General features: G+C 40.9%; 1 protein-coding gene across 3 annotated transcripts in view; it reads left to right on the forward strand.

Annotated features, from left to right (window-relative positions):
• Positions 1-17,805, forward strand: part of macrod2 (mono-ADP ribosylhydrolase 2) — a 361,160-nt gene that overhangs the window by 279,588 nt on the left and 63,767 nt on the right. For all 3 annotated transcript variants that reach the window (XM_026353614.1, XM_026353615.1, XM_026353616.1), the window contains exon 8: positions 4,846-4,919. In XM_026353614.1, coding sequence (XP_026209399.1) covers positions 4,846-4,919 — 74 coding nt within the window. The remainder of the gene's footprint in view (positions 1-4,845; positions 4,920-17,805) is intronic.

The raw sequence follows: 17,805 nt of genomic DNA on the forward strand, positions 1-17,805 counted from the left end.
CTTCCAAGGAAGGTCATCATCTGTTGTGCCACAGAGGCTGCTCTCTTTCGTCCTACTGCTTTTTCTGCCTGTCTTCCTCACATAGCACCCTCCCATTCCTCTTTGTCTCTGTCTCCTTCTGTGGGCTGCAAAGTCGGTCATGGTCACAGCCCTGCCATGTCCTAGTGTTGGGGTAGAGAGAAGCTCCGGGCCATTTGACACCCATGCTTTGGTGCCTGGAGTCCTGGGGTGCTACTCTGTCCTCTACCCTGGGTCACCTCACCTATCCTCTGGGCCTTGATGGGGTGACAGCCCTCTTCCCTACTCCCCTTCCAAATGAACATATAGCACTCGTGCCCTCAACTAGAGCAGCCCCCCACGGTGCTACACATGATTTCCTCCTGCTGCCCAAACTGCAATCAGTTAATCTACTCTGTATTAAAATGCACATTATAACAAGAGTCCTTAAAGTCAACAGTCACTCATGTTATAGGCCCAACTTTTTTATTAAAAACGCATAAAATGTCTACGTTAACAGATAACAAAGACATAAAATAGCAGGATTGATGTAAAAAAAAAAAAAAAAAGTGGGGCTAAATCTTAGATAAATAGACAAAACATTGACATTTTAATGTTTTTGTTGTAGCTGCTTTTTTTTTCTCTAGAGCAGATTTTATATGTTTACTGCCATTTCAACAGCTGTGGTGAATATAGCGCCAGATACCTCAGCCTCAGGCTACATGCAGCTTCAAGGTAGACACCTCATCAAAATGAATGACGCATGTTAAGACGTGAACTTGACCAAACAAAACTGAGGGGAAAGAGAGTGGAATCAACAATACAGTTGCCTCAAGGGAAGAAAGGCTACACTCTGGGTCTTTTTCAAGAATTCAGTCAGCATATGTTTATCAAACCAAGGCAACACACCCCTACAGAAAATCAGTATGTGTTAAAAAAATGAAAAACAACACTAGAAATGATAAAGCCCCAAAATAACAGCAGGCCGTGGTATCCTCCGCACAATATAAGCCCACTCAGGAGAAATAAAACTGGTGTGGTCTGCAGTATGTGCCGACTGCCTACCCATATATTTGCAAACAAAGAATGGGAATGTATCATGTCGCAGACATGTATTCAGCGTGCCGCCTTAACTCTACTCACTTTATCAGGCGATGCAGCTACTTCTCACTCCTCCTCGCCAGAGAAAAACACCTTAGCTACACAAGTTTGTTGTGAAAGTTAACTCTGTAAATTTAGGATATGAAAGAGCTGCCACGCTGGCAAAACAGACAGCAATGGGCTCGCTTCTTTTTGAAGCAAAAATACCCCCTAAGACAGAGTGGACATGTATATTTTCCTACATTCCAGTTCAGTGGATATTTTTGATCATGGACTCCTCTTTCCAATGTTCACACAGTCGAGACAGAGTTGTTCTGCACTTTGTTATTATGAACTAAATAACTGTGTATTTTATGAGCTTTAACATCCAAAGCAGCGGCTTCTAGTTTGGTATAAACTATACAAAACCATATTCCTTAAAAATCATCCAGGGTCTCGTACAAGTGCTCATAAAGGTGTTTTGCATATGATTTAGAATAGGGTCTGAGAGTCTTTCCCTTGATTGCATCAAATATTAGAGCAGACCATAATTTTCTTCATATTAACAAAGGTCCTACAAGTTCATAAGAATCAAATATGGGAATTCTGTTTTAAGATTAGTCTTTACTTCTGCATAATTCTGAAGTGGAGACATATAAAAATGTAGTCTTCGTTTAAAAGGAAATTAGACTTTCTCATATAAATCAAACTTGTTCAAAGCTGTGTTATAAGTCTTCTCAGGTCAGAATCAGTAATTATTTTGGTTTATTCTCCTTGGTTAGCAAATGCATAAAAACTACTGCTGCCGACATAAGTAGATATAGTATATAAACGTTACGTAAGCACATTGTGCCACCGTAACCCTTTGTTCACATGGCACTTGCCATAGTCTCTATCCCCCTTCCTCTCTGGATGCTGCGGTGATGAAGTAGAGGAGCCTTCAGCAGAAATAACAGTGCACCACCTGAGTCCTCATCAGTGGCGCAGCGCTGCACATATCCCATCAGTGCATCTCACTAAGACAAATCTCCCTGAGCCGACCATATTCCCAGCATAAGAGAGAGCCGAGCCAAGCAGTGCAGGGACCCTGGAGGGCCCACCATCACTGTGCCTGACGCCAGCTCTCCACCTCCTGACAGATTAGCTTTCACTGAACCCTCCACACAGCAAATGGAGCAAAGGAGAATGAGAAGGGGGTGCCAAGAGGAGGAGATGTAGAAGTAAAACACCAAACTTTTTTATTTTGTGTGCACTTGAGCAGAACAGAAAGAGAGTCGGCTCACTAATTTATTTTTTTGAACATTATTTCTTGAACACCTGTAAATGGACTGTGTCAACCGTGCTATCAACGGTGCCGTGACTCCTGTGGCCAAGAGAGGTGGTGGAAGTGATGATTGAGGGCATTTTACTGTATCTGTTTTTCAGCACGTAAACACACTTGGCCAAGCCGACAGGGACAGAGGACGGCAACGAGAGCCGAGTTAAGGAGAGGGAAAGGTAGTGGAGACTGTGACGGAGACAAATGATGAGAGAGCTACCGATGCACTCGAGCTACTGCTGTTGACCTTGGGTCATTGATGATGCTGTTGAGCAGAGTTCTTCTGGCAGGCTGCCCCCAGCTGCACTGACCCCTTTTTCCAGCTTTCTATATAACTTTCTCTCTGTCATCTCTTTTCCAGCACTTGTTTACATCTATCATCTTTTTCACCAGTATATATTTTCCCTTCTTTTTCTCTTTCCTTTTCAACTCTGCCATGATTTATCAGTTTAGTTATCAAATCGATGGGGCATTTGCAGAACTCCCACACTGAATAGAGTAGGTTTCCATGAAACCATCCCATTGCCGGTGACCAGAATGTACTTGTTATAATTAAGGCCTGTTTTGGGGTTAAAACTAATTGTCCCTCTCCGTTTACTAAAGTATTTGATTTGATTATGAGCTTTCTTCTCTTCTCTTACGTCTCTTCACCCCTGTTATGTTTATTTTTCTCAGCTTTGTTTTCTTTCGCACATCTGTTTGCCTATGATACTTGAGATGTGAGTTGCAGTGTCAGTACACCTATGTGTGGAAACAGATTTCAAAAAGGAAACATCACCAGACAAAGTGATATCACTGAAAAGGTTAAGTGTGTTTGGGAGACAAGGGGAGTCAGGCGACCTGCAAACTGATTTGGCATGCTGGATTAGGTTCTGAGTACACAGCTCTTGGGGCAGCTTTTGAAGGGCAGGAGCCGTGAATGGGCCATGCACTGTCTGCAGACTCTGCCTAACACAGCCATAGCAGCAGACTAGCTGTCACTGTTGGCTGGTATGCAGCTCACATCTCGCTTCACCCAGGGCATGAACAGGAGCTGAGCTCAGCCCCTCTTCTCTCCTCAGCGTACCTCTGCCACTCCTGTCAGGCTGAGAAGGGGGAGGAGAAGAAAAACAGAAAGACAGAGAGAGAGACATCAACTGTAGTCAGATAGGTGAGAGCAGTGGGGATAGGTCTATATGCAGTATATCCTGACTGCCGAGGCAGTTGATTTAGAGCGTTTACAGACTGCTTATGGAGAGTCTTTGACAGTAGGTGGTCTGAGTATGCCATGAAGAAATTCCAGAAATGTAAGGCTAGATGTGTTTTTGGCTTTTAATTTTTCTTTACGCCCGACTTGAAGGATAGAGCCCTTTTCAGTACATGTACGCCTGTTTCATAGGTCATGTTTTACTTGTCGCTGTGGCACAGGAAAAGAAAATATTTGAGAATGTGACCCTTACAATAACTAACAGGTTACAGTGGCATGGTCCTTGTATCAGTTGATGTGGGTTGAAATTGAGGTCTTGACCTCTGTTGTTAAAGGAAAAAGGTGGCTGTTGTAACCCGTTGTCCTTTGTGGAGGTCAGGGGTTATATTAAGGAAGAGTGTTTAGTTTTAAATCCTGACCTGGCTCAGTCATGACTGGAAAAAAATGACCCATGTTTATTTGCTGGCTTCTGGTCATAACTTGGCACAGGCAGTATTAAGGCTGTATTTGAAAGACAACTCCACACTTGGTCCTGGATTTTTACAGAAGCATAGAGAGTAGATTAAAATGCTTAAGTCAAGTTTTGTGAAAGACACAGAAGATCAGACTCAACTCTAATTACACTGAAATGAAGACAACTGACACACCGCTCTGTGACAGAGTAGCAAATTGTCAGCACGTTTGATAGTGGCATATATACTCTCCAATCGTAGCAATGCTGGCCCAAGGGCTTTTAGAGACAATAGCTTTGTGCTTGGTCTTCAGAACTTCTCTACTGTGGCAGCAAATAATCTTAAGATCCAGCATCCAGCAGAGTCTTCCCTTAGCTGCCCTTATTAAAAATTAATCATGCCGCAATCTGTGTGTTTGTGATCAATACATTGTGTTAAGGCACTGTTAGGGATCCTGTGCTGACACAACTGTTGTAATTAATTAGCCACATTGCTTCTTACACTAGCTTAACTACATGTCCATTCTATCCGATCTAAAATGGTACACAGTGTAACCACTGTATATGTAGTTTGTATCTAAACTGTGTTCCCTGAAATATGACTGTATGTGTATTAGTTTTCTCATCACTGTGCATCTGTCCCCGTACGTCTACAACAGCTGGTCTCATCTCAGACAAGCAGCTTGTGCTGCTTTCCATAGATTTGGAAGAAATGCTGTTACCTGCGGAGATATCGGTTTGTTGTCCGTTCAACTGTTTCTTTTTTGATATGTTGCATGCAACAGATATTGAGACTGTTTTTCCCTCTCCTAGGCTTTCCCAACGAGCCTGCAGCCGGCATCGCTCTGAAAACAGTAAAGAACTGGATCAAAGAGAATCCTGATGAGGTAGGACATGCCAGGGTAATCCATGTTTAAAACTAATAGCTGTCCATCGGAAACCTATGCATTTGTGCAAGCACCGTCTAATTTGTATTTTTGTTGGATTTGTGTGAGTGAGTGTGTGAGACACAAAACACAAATTTCCATGCATCTCCGTATCAGACATATTATCCACCTGCCTCGCTTGATCAGCCATTTAGTTTGGGGCCTGCATGCACATCAAATTAAAAGCCAGTCTGAGACTAATCAGGCCTTAAATGGTCTGTTGACTGTTTAATTGGTCTATGCTGTGGAGAGCTATTAAACCCAGAAGAACATAAACACATCAGATTAAATAATCTCGATTGGTTTTGTCTAAGATAAATTATAATTGTCCCTTCCAAGGACAGGAAAGAAAAACATACACACATACATAAACACAGCCATCTTAAGTGAAAAGCAAGGGGAATGGCATCATCTGCCCTAAACTGTCATCTTCAATTTTGGTCATTAGGGGGCATATATAGTCATCAAAAAGGTAAAATAGTAAAACAGTCATCATTTGAACTGTCTATCACAAAAAGGCACTATATATCCATCGCCCTGTGGGAAACTCAAAACCACTTCTGCTGAAGATTGAGCTGCATGCTGCTATAAAGAACTTCAACACAGCGAAGCCACCTTTATTCTCTTATTATCCAGACAATGAGCAAAGCAAACACAGTGTGTGCAAAAGCTACTACTTTTTACAGATTCCTATACAGCCTTTGATGTCGAACTAAAGCTGATTATCAAGTATTTCTCCAAGCAGTTAAAGGGTGTAATTGTTTTTGTGCTTCATCCAGTGTGTCAGCACCTAGAGACACAATAGCTGACAACAACGTGTCAGCACTAATTAACCAGGTCAAACGATGTGAAATTAAAGGTAGGATTAATTTTCATAAAATGAATTATGAATTAGTTACATGAGGCTTTAGCAGCAGCGGCTTTATAATACATAACGTATCAAATAGGGTATTTATCACCTTGATGTATTTTCATTAACAGTTTATGTAGATGGCATTTTGTCCAGTTGTCAGGAGACTGTTTTAGGCCGTACAGAACATTCATCAGTTTGTGAGTCAGTGAGTGATGGTAACCTTCGGGGGTCATCTCTGTTTACTGTGGCACTGTTTATATCTGTCACTGCGGATTGAGGTGTTTTATAAAGCCCCCAGCTTGATGTGCGACAACATCCCTCAGCTGGTGTTATGGATGTTGTGAACAGACAGCCAAATGCCACTGAGCTACTGGATTACTTTGCAGTTCATGTGCTATGCTTGCCACACTTGTCCTCTGCCTGATGATTACTGTAACATGTACTTGGGGAATCCATTAACATCCAGGCATAAAGAAGGTTTTATATAGTTTATTGCTGACTGTAAATAACAAGCTAATGTGCAAAGCTGACTTTTGTGGTTTTGTTGTTCCACATCCTGGATTGCAACTTGCCATACGGCGGCTGAACTGTTACACATAAGAGACGTTTTTGCGATGCATTGACTGATAGCTATCTCCGGTGTGGCTAGATCAAGTGGAAAATATTACAATTCATTGAGAAGGCTAGACGTCTACGGAGGCTTCACTGAACACTGTTTGGCAAAGCTCCTCGAGCACAAGCAGTGGATCCTCAACACTAACTAGACCAAGAGTGAGTAAGCTTTTAACAAGATCAGAGAGAATAAAGTGATACATTTTACCCAGAGGCACAGAAGTATTTCCCGTACATTGGAAATCCACCAATCAAAACTACAGGGCAGGATGCAGTGAAGCAGGAGGTCTTGTCTCCAATTTTCATTTACCATTACTTATTATATTAGATATCTTTAAAGGATACATAATGAAAAAATATCTTTTATTTATTGTTTTTACTAGATAGATGCAGTGAATTCTGGCACAATTTAAATAGGCTGTACTGTACCAACCTGTTAGTGGTGTTAGCATTTTGTTACACATTAAATGTTAAGATGAATTGCCTGATATGTTTAGAAATACAATTCATCACTGAGGCATTTACTCATTTGACACACCCAGTGTCAACATGATTGATAACTGACATGTTTCTGTTTCAGGCTCTGTGTCAACTCATACAAGCCGTAAATTATGAGCTGACAGTTGTTTATTGTTTTCTGGTCTGATAGAGAGCTTGAAGTCAATAAAGACATTCAGAATGAAATCCTTGACTGTACAGTGTTGTGTAGGTTGCTGTACAAATAGTTTTATTCATTTTCTCAATCCCCCTTCAATAAGGCTCTCAATAAGTGATGAGAGACTGCGTGCTATAGCGTCAAAAGGCTTACAAAAGTTGACTTGCATCACAGATTGTGCACGGCAGTCCATAGATAGAGAGACAATGTGAGATTTGAAAGCGAGTTTATAATGCAATGGAACAATAGAACTAGATTTCTCTGTTCGCTCACCTCCAGCTCTGTGCACTCGGCCCAGAGGAGCTTGTGTTGTGGGCGTCCACAGAGACGAGTCATTTCAGGGCGACGATAAGGGCTCAGCTTTAGGGAAGATATTCTGGTATTGTGGCTGAATTTCAGCACAATGATCCGGCTTTGGGTATAACACACTGGACACGGACATATCAACACTGATATGATAGCATTGTCCGTGCATATGCAGCTGTTTGTGTAGATGTGTGTTATCCAGTTGAGACACATGAACATCTGGCACGCTGTAGACACACACACACACACACACACACACACACTCACAGCAACTGGACAGTAATTTTCCACTGATTGAAATGCACTCACAAGAGGATCTGAGATCGGAGGTCACTGTTGCATCAAATAGCAGAGGACTTTGTGTGCGCACTGTGTTTGTGTGAGGACAGAAAAAGAGAGAGGACACTGTGTGATTGATTAGCAGTGAGTTTATCTCGCAGGCTGCCTTACTGTAGCCTTGATGCACTCACCAGTGCACAAAAGGGCTCCAATGCCAGTGTGAAATTCACTTATAAAAGCACCTAGACGTCCATTGTGGAAAAATAAACAGCCTCACCATGGTCAGGGAGAGCAGATCCTTTAATCTAGAGACTTGAGTGCAAGAATGATCCTTCAGATCACAATAGATGAAAGAATAAGGGAGGTCAGCCTCTGCTTCCTAGTATCTTCCACACAAATAAATGGAACAGAAAATGCGGGTATGTGTAAGCAACACACCAAAAAGGCTTTAATCTCCTTAAAAATGCATAAGGGATTGCAGACAGAAGCAGCGACAGCTCAACACAGCCAGTTATCCAAATGGTATTAGTGCACTTTCCTCTTACACGCAGCTCACATGCTCCTTTATTTCTCATTTTCACATCTAATTTGGTTTAATTCAGGCTTTCATAGGTTTAATCTGCAGATGAAAAATGTGGTCTGACACTTTATTTGGGTGCCACGGGTGTACTCTGGATGGCCAGGCTTTTTAATGAAGCGTTTCGAGAGCCCAGCAGCGCGGCATAACTGACACAGTCTGAACACTTGAGACAGATTGGGAGTCTGTAATAAGCTCTGCTGTGCTGCGCTGCTCCGGACAAAACTGATGTGTGGAGATTTCACCTTTCAACATCAGTCTGGTTTGGGCTTTAGTATTAAGCATTCCAATGTGCCAATGATGCTCCCTAAACAGGTGTTTACACCGCTTTTCATGTTTTGTGAATGATCTGTTTACTTTTATAGCATAGCATAATTTCCATCTCAGGCCAAAGCCAGAGACTTAACAGTGATTTGTGACAAATGTCAAGTGGCTACTAAAGATAAATACAATGTGGTGTTTGTTTTTTATGATTTTCTATGTGAATGGGTTTTTAGTTTAGAGGGCTGTCTCGGTCTTGGCAGATGAAACTATAACGTGACAACATTTAGTCATTCATTGTAAATGCAGCTGAACCCGATGGACGGTTACATTATCAGCACTATATTGTGTTGATCACCTTTGTAAAATTGGGGCCAGCTCTTTCGAATACATAGTCATGATAAGTTGGCATTAAAGTACATACATGGTTGTTTATCAGCTACTATACATGTTGGTAAAAATGATGATGAATTGCCTCAGAGGAAACAGACACAGAGCTTTTTCAAGGTATTTTTCCATTAGCCTAGACAGTTTAATTTTAATTCAAGGTCTATTTTATTAGCCTTTCTGAAAGCCTGAAACATGATAATGCGTGTTAAAGTGGTAAGTAAAATTTGAGCAGTTTCTCATTATAACTGACTATTTTGTTTAGTGGATCCTTGAGATGTGTCTAGAACTTGATTGAAGTTGACCTGTGGCAAATTGAATTGACTGCATCAAACGCGCACAAGTGTACACGGCACTGTTCACTCTGCATGTCAGGACAAGACTCAAGCTATGAAGTCAAAGGAGCTCTCTATAGATCTCTGTGATGCAATTGTAGCAGGGCGTACATCAGATTATGGATGTAACAATTTCTGAAGCTTCCAGTGTTCCCAGGAGCACAGGGGCCTCAATAATTGTTAAATGGAGTTTGTTTCTGTTATAAAAATTGAAGCTAATGGACACTACAAGCACTATGTCTCAACAGTTTTATATTTCCTCTCACATTTATGAACAGTAGACATTATTCTTGATTAAAATATTATTGTATTTAGATTAATGTGAGGACTGAAAACCTTAGTGATGAATGAAGCCGTGTATCAGACAATACTTTTGAGGCAGTAGGGCGTTGCTTCAGCTCTCTGTTGCTGCATTGATGCTCTATGGTGTTTTTGTTGTCTAATATGCAGTGAAAAGTCTGTGCCAAGTGTTGCATCTACACAGGCACAAATTTGTTCTGCTCATGCCTCGAGGAGGATGATGTGCCACTGATGGTTTGTGCAACTGGCACGGTGTTCAAAGCCAGCACTGGTCTTTTGAAGTCAGTGTCTAGTCCGTATTAATTGTTAGCTCTGACTGAGAGCGCATCAGGGAGATGTGGCCTGATCACGAGCGTGAGCATGTCTGAACACTGGATTTGGAATCTACATACTGTACTATGTTGCGTACATGAAAATGCACGGTGTGACCTCAGAGACGAGTATTCTCCCATCAGCCTCTCCGTCAAACACCTGTTGTTTTGGCTGTAGAAATGCTTCGGAGAGAGCTGATTGCCTTATTAGCCGTTTTTTTTTTTTTTTTTTTCTTATTCTGTAAGAGAATTACTTTTCTGGCACCAGTGCTAATGCATGTCATGTAGTCTAATACATTAGTGGCAGCCATTTGGCCCAAAGCACCAGAATGGGGATTTTATGGCTTTTATGATCTAAGAATTTTATTATCTGGCTCACTCTGGATAATATCATGTGTGCTCTTTGATTCCCTTGACCTCAGGTTGGTGTAGTTAAATACTACTGGATTCAGTGTTTAAATAGAATATAAATGACACAGATCCATTTTGTTGAATTGACATCAGTGAAAGTTGTTTTGTAAATGTTTAACTTGTCGCACGTTATCTGCAGAAGGAAAAGCAGTTTTGATTAAGCGCTTGTGCTGTCAAAGATAAAGAAAAGTTTATCTTGAGCAGCAAATGCCACAGTATTTTGAATGTTTATCTCAACAGTTTGATTGAGCTCTTGCTTTCAGAGAGAAATCCTCTCTGCACAAATGGAGGATTAAGGCTATCATCTCTCTATCTTGTCCAAAGACCAAGGTGTTGCTTTACTCCTGGTAATTGCAGAATGATCACCTTATTCTCTGATGTAAGGTGACTTTGAGTCTTCAGTTATGAAGAAGATGAATAGTGAATGCCCTGTTAGTGTTATATTCTTATTTAGAATACAAATAATTACCAAGGGAATAAATAAAACTCGATTCACAGGATTGATTTCATCTCTCAGAAATAATTGAAAGCTGTTTGTGATAACACAGCAGAGGACTAAAGTAAAACTTTGAATGTAATCCCTGTGCTTGTTATTGAAGATTACAGAGGCACTTTATGAAATAATGCATAATTTGTCTTTGTGGGTAATACGGATTTCTGGTGCTTGCCTGAGAGCATGTAAAACACTTTCTTTGTGTTAAACACTGAGAAAGACCTTGGTCTCCCATACTCAGGTGCACTTGTACACATGAGCCCAACAATGAATTGAGCCCAGTACACTGTGACACATGGACAGTGAGATATGATGCCCTCTGAGTTCAGCTCTCTCCCTACATACAGATACTGTAGTCCCACCTCGATGCTTACTGTGCTGGAATAAGCTATCTTAATGACATGCTAATTGATTTAGTGTAGCAAAGATAACAGTAGGCTGGCACACCGTGATAAAGCGAGAGTGGGTCGAACTGTTGGTTCAGAAGAGGACAGGAGACTCATCAAACTCCAACTAGCTCATTCACTTTATTTGAGAACAATTTTCCACTGCAGTACTCCACTGGAGACTTTCAGTGTGTTGGTGCTTTGTGAGCATACAGTATTTGTGTTTTTGCATGTTTTGTATGTATTTGTAGTCAATGACCCAGTAAGTTCATACAATGCAAAGAAATTGTCTGCTATGTGTTTTTGGTTTGATTCGATTTGCCGTTAATTAGGTAGTCTGTCTGTTGCCTGCAGAAAGAGATAGTGATGGAAAACATTATGACCACTTCATTGTTCTCTCACTCACTGGTGCTGATATTAAACCATAAAGTATAGGACATACCAATAACCTTGCTAAGAATTTTCACTGTAATGAAATGCTTGTTGACAGTTACAGCAAGCGATGTCTTTTATACAACAATAAGGCAGGCTTTTGGTAGTATTTTGTTACGTCCACCAAGCAATATCCAATCACATTTTACACATGACATAATATTTAAGCAGTTAAACTATGTAGAAAATCTCAGTATACTGTACTGTACATACAGTGGGAGAATGCTATTGTATTGTTTTGGATTTTAGTGGCTTGGCTTTTCCTTTACACAGCATTCACACAGTAAGCCAGATGATAACCATATAACCAGAAGTTGTTTTATGTACAGATAAAGAGTTTACTGCAGCTCAACTTCAAGTCCCAAAGCTTTCTTTTTGCAGTGTGTTATTTTTCACAACCAAAACTCTGCTAGCACCAGCAAGATGAATCTAAGGTCCGGCACACTCCCAGCATACTGATTCTCTTTCTTTGAAAAGGTGCAATAAGAAATATTTTTGAAATAAAGCTGAAGATTGGTTGCATCCACTATTTTGGTAACATTAGGGGCAGTGTGCCTATTATTACATAGTAAAAGGAAATACCTAAGCGGCAAAAAATCCTGTGTAAGATCACTACTCATGCAGTGACGGCCTCTTTTACTGCTGACACTTGGTCATTATCAGCCCCATCAACAAACTCGCTTGCAGCGTGAATACTGGGCTGCAATGCTACAGGATAAAGGGCCTGTTTCTGTATGTGGAGCACATATGCAGGACTTCCCAGTGCTACCAATGTTGTAAGGTTGAGTCTCGGTTCAATGAGGGGGTGGGGGGTGGGAGGATGGAGACCACCGCAGTGATTACTTTAGCTGTTGCTGTGTGATTGCACGTCTCTGGCATGTGATTAGGGGGGAATGGGCCGTATCTCTCACCGTCTCAAAGAGGGATGAAATCAGCCTCAAAGCCTGGCTTCAGGCAGTGGTGCATTTGAAAGTCAATGTTTTATTTCTAAGCATAAATTACTTGATCAGGGCACTTTTTGCCCAAGGTTGTATTCAGAAGTAAGGGCTGCCACAGTTAGTGGGGTGAAAGATTCTAATGTTTGCATATGTCTTGTCACATGTATTCTGTTGAAGTCGATAGGTTTGATTTCTGTTTACCAACATGCAAACATTTAGCACGTGCTCTTAACCATTTGCCTTTCTCAAAAGGTTCCATTCGGAAATCTAAATTAAACCACATAAAAAGCTATTAAACTTTGGCACGGCCTTTGTATGAAACAGCAGCATAAAGAAAGCTATTCAAGATGAAGCGAAGATGCTCATTTTTCCAGTGATGTCCAATTGATTCAGTGAACCATAAAAGGGTGTAATTGCTCTTCAAAGTTGTGTTAAAGGTTGAAGCTGTGGTTCACTTCGAGTCATGCTGAGTTCTGAAGAGCTAATCCCCCATGCAGTTTGCCTTTTCTGGGAGAGCTTTCTATTGCGCTGCAGGAAGAGAGATGTTTAAAGCTGTAAGCCAGCGTGCATCATTACCAGGTGTGATTAGAGATACATCTCAAAAAAGCAGGACTACCTCTTAGAGCAATAACAATTACAGTACTGTTACTCATTATTAATGTTTTGTTATTATTTGGGAGTTATCTATTATTGATCGTTTTCATAGTGCTGATTGACAAGGGTATCTGTGGTGCAAAGCAACAGTAGCAAGGCTAGCACAGTAGGAGTGGTCCATGTAACTCAACAGGGCTTCAGAGATCAGGCCACACACTGAGGTCGGCTACATGGTACAGCAGGTTGATGAATAGAACAGGAGGCACTGACACAACTGCAGCTGTGTGACGGCTGTAGGGTTATGATTCGGATAACAGATGCTTTAGTGTCTAACACCTCTGCTCACCTCTATTCTCTTATTCTGATCCCTCATCTTACCTCTTACATCTGGGAAATAGGCAGGAGGGGTTCACAATTCTAAAGGCAAATCAACCTGTCACCTGCTTTAGGAAAAGTTTTTACAGGCTTTTCTTCTCTGTGAAATCTATTATTAATTGTACAGATGAGGTGAAGCCGGTAAAGCTGTAGGCAGGGGTGACAAGTCCTAGAGACAACCGAGTGTGTTTATGCCGCATTACTATGCAAATGCAAAAATAATTAAGCAAAGCCGCTTACTTTTTCTGATGTTTATAACAGTGTGTGTGTTAACATTGTGACCCAAGCTTGAACCTTCATCAGAGTGGTCTCCTGTTGGCCTTGTGTACTGTTCCCAGACCTGACACTATCTCCTGGCCTGCTGTATCCTCAGGCTGTCTGAAGTAATCAAAAGAAGGCGGCATTAATTGCTCCACCCTGGCAGGAAGCCAGGTGGTGTGGGATGGGTCACCACCTGCCCGGGGAGAGGTCAGCCCTCATCCTCTCGTCACCCATTCTTCCCTTCTTCTTTCTTTCCCTTCGCCTTCTGTCAAGACCAAGCACCGGGAAGTTGAGGTCCAATTTCTTAGTGGGTGCTGCAAAGTCACCTGAGCCAAATGCCCGTCTTATTTACCAAACAGCAATACGTCTAACCACAAAGAGTAATAGCATTCCATTTGTAATGATAGCCAGCATTGGAATTGGGCCTGCCAGTTTTCCATAAACCCATTTCAGACAATGGTCCCATTCCTATTACACAATGTCTATCTCTATAGCCCAGCATAAACATCTTAGATGGTGCTGTTCCAGGAAGGGCAGGGTTTTGTCTGACTTATGGCTGATACATTCATCAAGCTCGTGCCAAGCCAATATCACACTGTCAGAAGGGAGCATGTGGCATTCTATCACCATGAGGGGCTGTGACAGAACAAGTCCTTTTCCATTACACTCTCTCAGGTCAATCTCTGATATTGCCTCTCTGCTCCTCCATAATGCTGTTTACTTCAGTTGCACGGGTAGGTTCCATATTCCTCTATGGGCCCTAATCGGTGCGAACCAAACCAAATTTAAGCATTGCGATGTTGGTAATACATTAAACAGTGTGGAGCTGCTCCTCTCAGTTTTTTTAAATAACTGTGAGCCATACCTACGCTGCGAATTTACTGTTAAGCCTATATTTCAGTGTAAAATATTTTAATAGGGTAATAAACTGCATTTCAATTTCAGATCAATAAACAGGCCTATATAAATCCTGTATACTCACCTGCTTTCTTATTACAGGCTGAATGCAGTTCAGGGCTCAAGGTTCTTCGATCTGTGACTGCACAAATTCCTCGTTCTCATTTAATAGGCTGACAAAGGTTTCTTCCTCCTTATCCCAGACATACTAAAGTTAGAAGCTGATGCATCCAGCTTTTCCTATCATTATGTATTCTCTGTGTTTTCTATTTTTTATTCAGTGGAGGCCATTAAGAAGCTGTCGTCCTGTAGAGTGGTCCCCAGTACACTTCTATGTTCTTCTCGCCTAGAGCAGTGAATTACTATTTATGTACTGAACTTTGACAGTACACCACAGTCTGTCCCGCTCAACCAGCATAGCTAAAACAGTTTTGCTGTGAAGTTTTACTTGTCTTCTACTTTCATGTCTTCCTCTTGGCTGAGCAAAAGGTGGACTGGAGTGGAGAAAACTGGCTGATGGGCCGTGTATCGGACGCTATAGTTCACAATAAAAGCTAAATAAATTTGTTGATTGTTCATTGTTGCACCCTCAACTTTCTCCCAGTTACATTTATTGGCATAGACTATCTTTAAAGCTAATGGCCTGTACTAGCTTGTTTATTCGACTGAAACCAGTCAGTGGGATTTGTGTGTGTTTTTTAATCACTGTTAACAGTCTCTCCAGATTTCTGAAATGAAAATGTACCCCTTCATGAAGTCATCGCATTAGATTTGTTCACAGTTATGTGATAAAAAGCACTCTCACTCTGTAATGTGAATACCGCAGATAGAGTTTTTCATAAAAGCTTTGATGGACATCAAATCTAATCTGAAGGATACAGAGCTAAAGTATTCTGGCAAATCTGGTACGATTTTCCTCCTTTGATGCACAGTAATTCTGCTTTCTCATCTGAAGAGGGCAAACCTCAAACTGAGCAGACAAGATTTTCCCAAAGAATGAGGTTATACTGCAGACATTCTTTCTCCAGTGGGAACTTTATTGATTATCTCTATGTCTGTCTGGCTAAGGGATTTTTCAGCACTTTCATGCCAGAGTTTTCTGTTAGATTTGTCCAAAACCCCAAATGTTCATATACGCTTTGATTGGCCTTCTCCTTTTGCCAGTGGAAGAAACTAACTAAATACATTTACTTGAGTACTGTACAAAAATATTTCTGCTTTACTTGATTATTTCCTTTTTAAATTTACATTTAGTTATTTAGCAGAGGCTTATTTTTTATCCAAAGCGACTTACAAGTAAGGTACAAAGAAAATATCTAAGCCAAGGAGATGAACTTTAAAGTAAAGTGCTCTAGAAAGAGCTGTTTCAGGGTATAAGTGACAGTTTTTTTTTTAAGTGCAGAGAAAGATTGGGAAGAGTTCTGTTTTCAGCAAGTTTTTGAAAGTTGAGAGTGAGGCAGCTGAGAGTGCAGAGGTGGTGGTGGGTAGGTCGTTACACCAGCGTGAAACCACAGAGCTGAAAAGTTTTGCCTTGGATCTTTTGAGGTGGGGTGACGGGACCACGTTGATCGCTTGCAGAGCACGAGTGGGATTCTAGACCAGGATGTGGGAGTTCAGTTAAGCCAGTGCTGTTGAGTTGACCACTTTGTAGGCAGCGGTCAGGGCTTTGAACCTGATGCGGGCAGCTACAGGAAGCCAGTGCAGAGATCATGAGTTGTGTTGTATAGTCTGAAAGGTAGGGTCTGATCTTTCTGGTGTTGAAGTTGATTTTAATATATATAATATAAATCAATTCACATTATGATTAGATTCAAAACATATGATCATCAAAACAGTGTATGAGGTAAATACGTGGAGCCTCATTGTTAGCAGATGGAACATTAAAATAAAGTATTGTTTGAGTTAATATTACTGAACTTACATAACATATTGTAACATTATGTATTTCAACACTGTGTTGTTGATATTTTTACTTTACTAAAACATCTGAGTGGCTCTCTCACCACTTATTGTTGCTGGGCTCTAAATATCCAATATGTGATGGCACTAGGCCATATTTTTATCCCAATGTCATTTTGAGAATGTCATAAAAAATAAAACATAAATTAGATTCATTCTGCTCAATTGCACAAAAGAGAATAAAAGGCCCTTTAAATTTGAGACTTCACAATCTTTCAGCAGACTTAGAAGAAACTATTTTCTGTTAATTGCACTGGGGATGCTTCTAATGGTCTTTGAATGTGTATTCGTTTACATATGTCCCATCAGAATTCCTAAAGACATTTCGCAACTGTTGTGCATTCAGATTTTTAATTACGATCTTGCCTATAAATAAAATCCCTTTAAAGTATGGAATAATAAGTATTCAAAGTAAGGTAGAAAATGACTGTGATCACTGTTTGCTGTAAATAGTTGGCTTGTTAGGATTGTGCTGCACTGCGGGCATACTGTACAATAACAAGCTTTAGATAAAGCCAGTTCATCATCATGAACAAAGGCGGCTGAAATAAATGAACTCTGCTGAGCCAAATTGGATAATGAGTTATCTTGAACATACTGATAATCATACTGATACTGAGAATTGAAATTATTAATTCATTAGAAGTGCCTGTGGTACCCATATTCAGCAGGTGGAAGCAAGTCCTGCTGCTTGTTGCTGAGCTGGTGTGGTCATACAGTAATGTCAGAAGTAATGCTGTATTATAACGTGACTGATATCAAGTAGAGAAGTGCCATTAGCTGTATCCCATGTCTAACATTGTTACTGAAAAAGGGAAGATCCCTGTCAACATGTGCTGTTGTTAGTGAGCATCTTGAGGCTAACTGATAAAATACTGCATGAGGTTTAGTGTGAACGGAGGCTGAAAGCAGCCTATGCTGCAGTTCAAGGCCTAACAATTATTAAATATGCTGTCAGCTAGGCTCTCACACTCACAGCCAAGCTCTTGGTCTTGGTCTAAGATGTTGTTCTGTATATCATAATACAAGACAGGACGTAATGAAGATAGACAGACTGTCTGAGCTATGACCTTCAGAGCAAACCGAGTATACTTGTGCTCGCTTCACTCTTAGAAGAGTTCTTCTCCCCGTCTCTGACACACACTCTTTGCATCTAGTATCCTCTGATGTTTTCATAGCACGCTGTTTATGTAACACTGGCTCCAGGCTGCAGAGAAACAATTTA

The sequence above is a fragment of the Anabas testudineus genome, chromosome 15, assembly GCF_900324465.2.
Source record: "Anabas testudineus chromosome 15, fAnaTes1.2, whole genome shotgun sequence".
In the NCBI taxonomy this organism is placed as follows: Eukaryota; Metazoa; Chordata; class Actinopteri; order Anabantiformes; family Anabantidae; genus Anabas; species Anabas testudineus.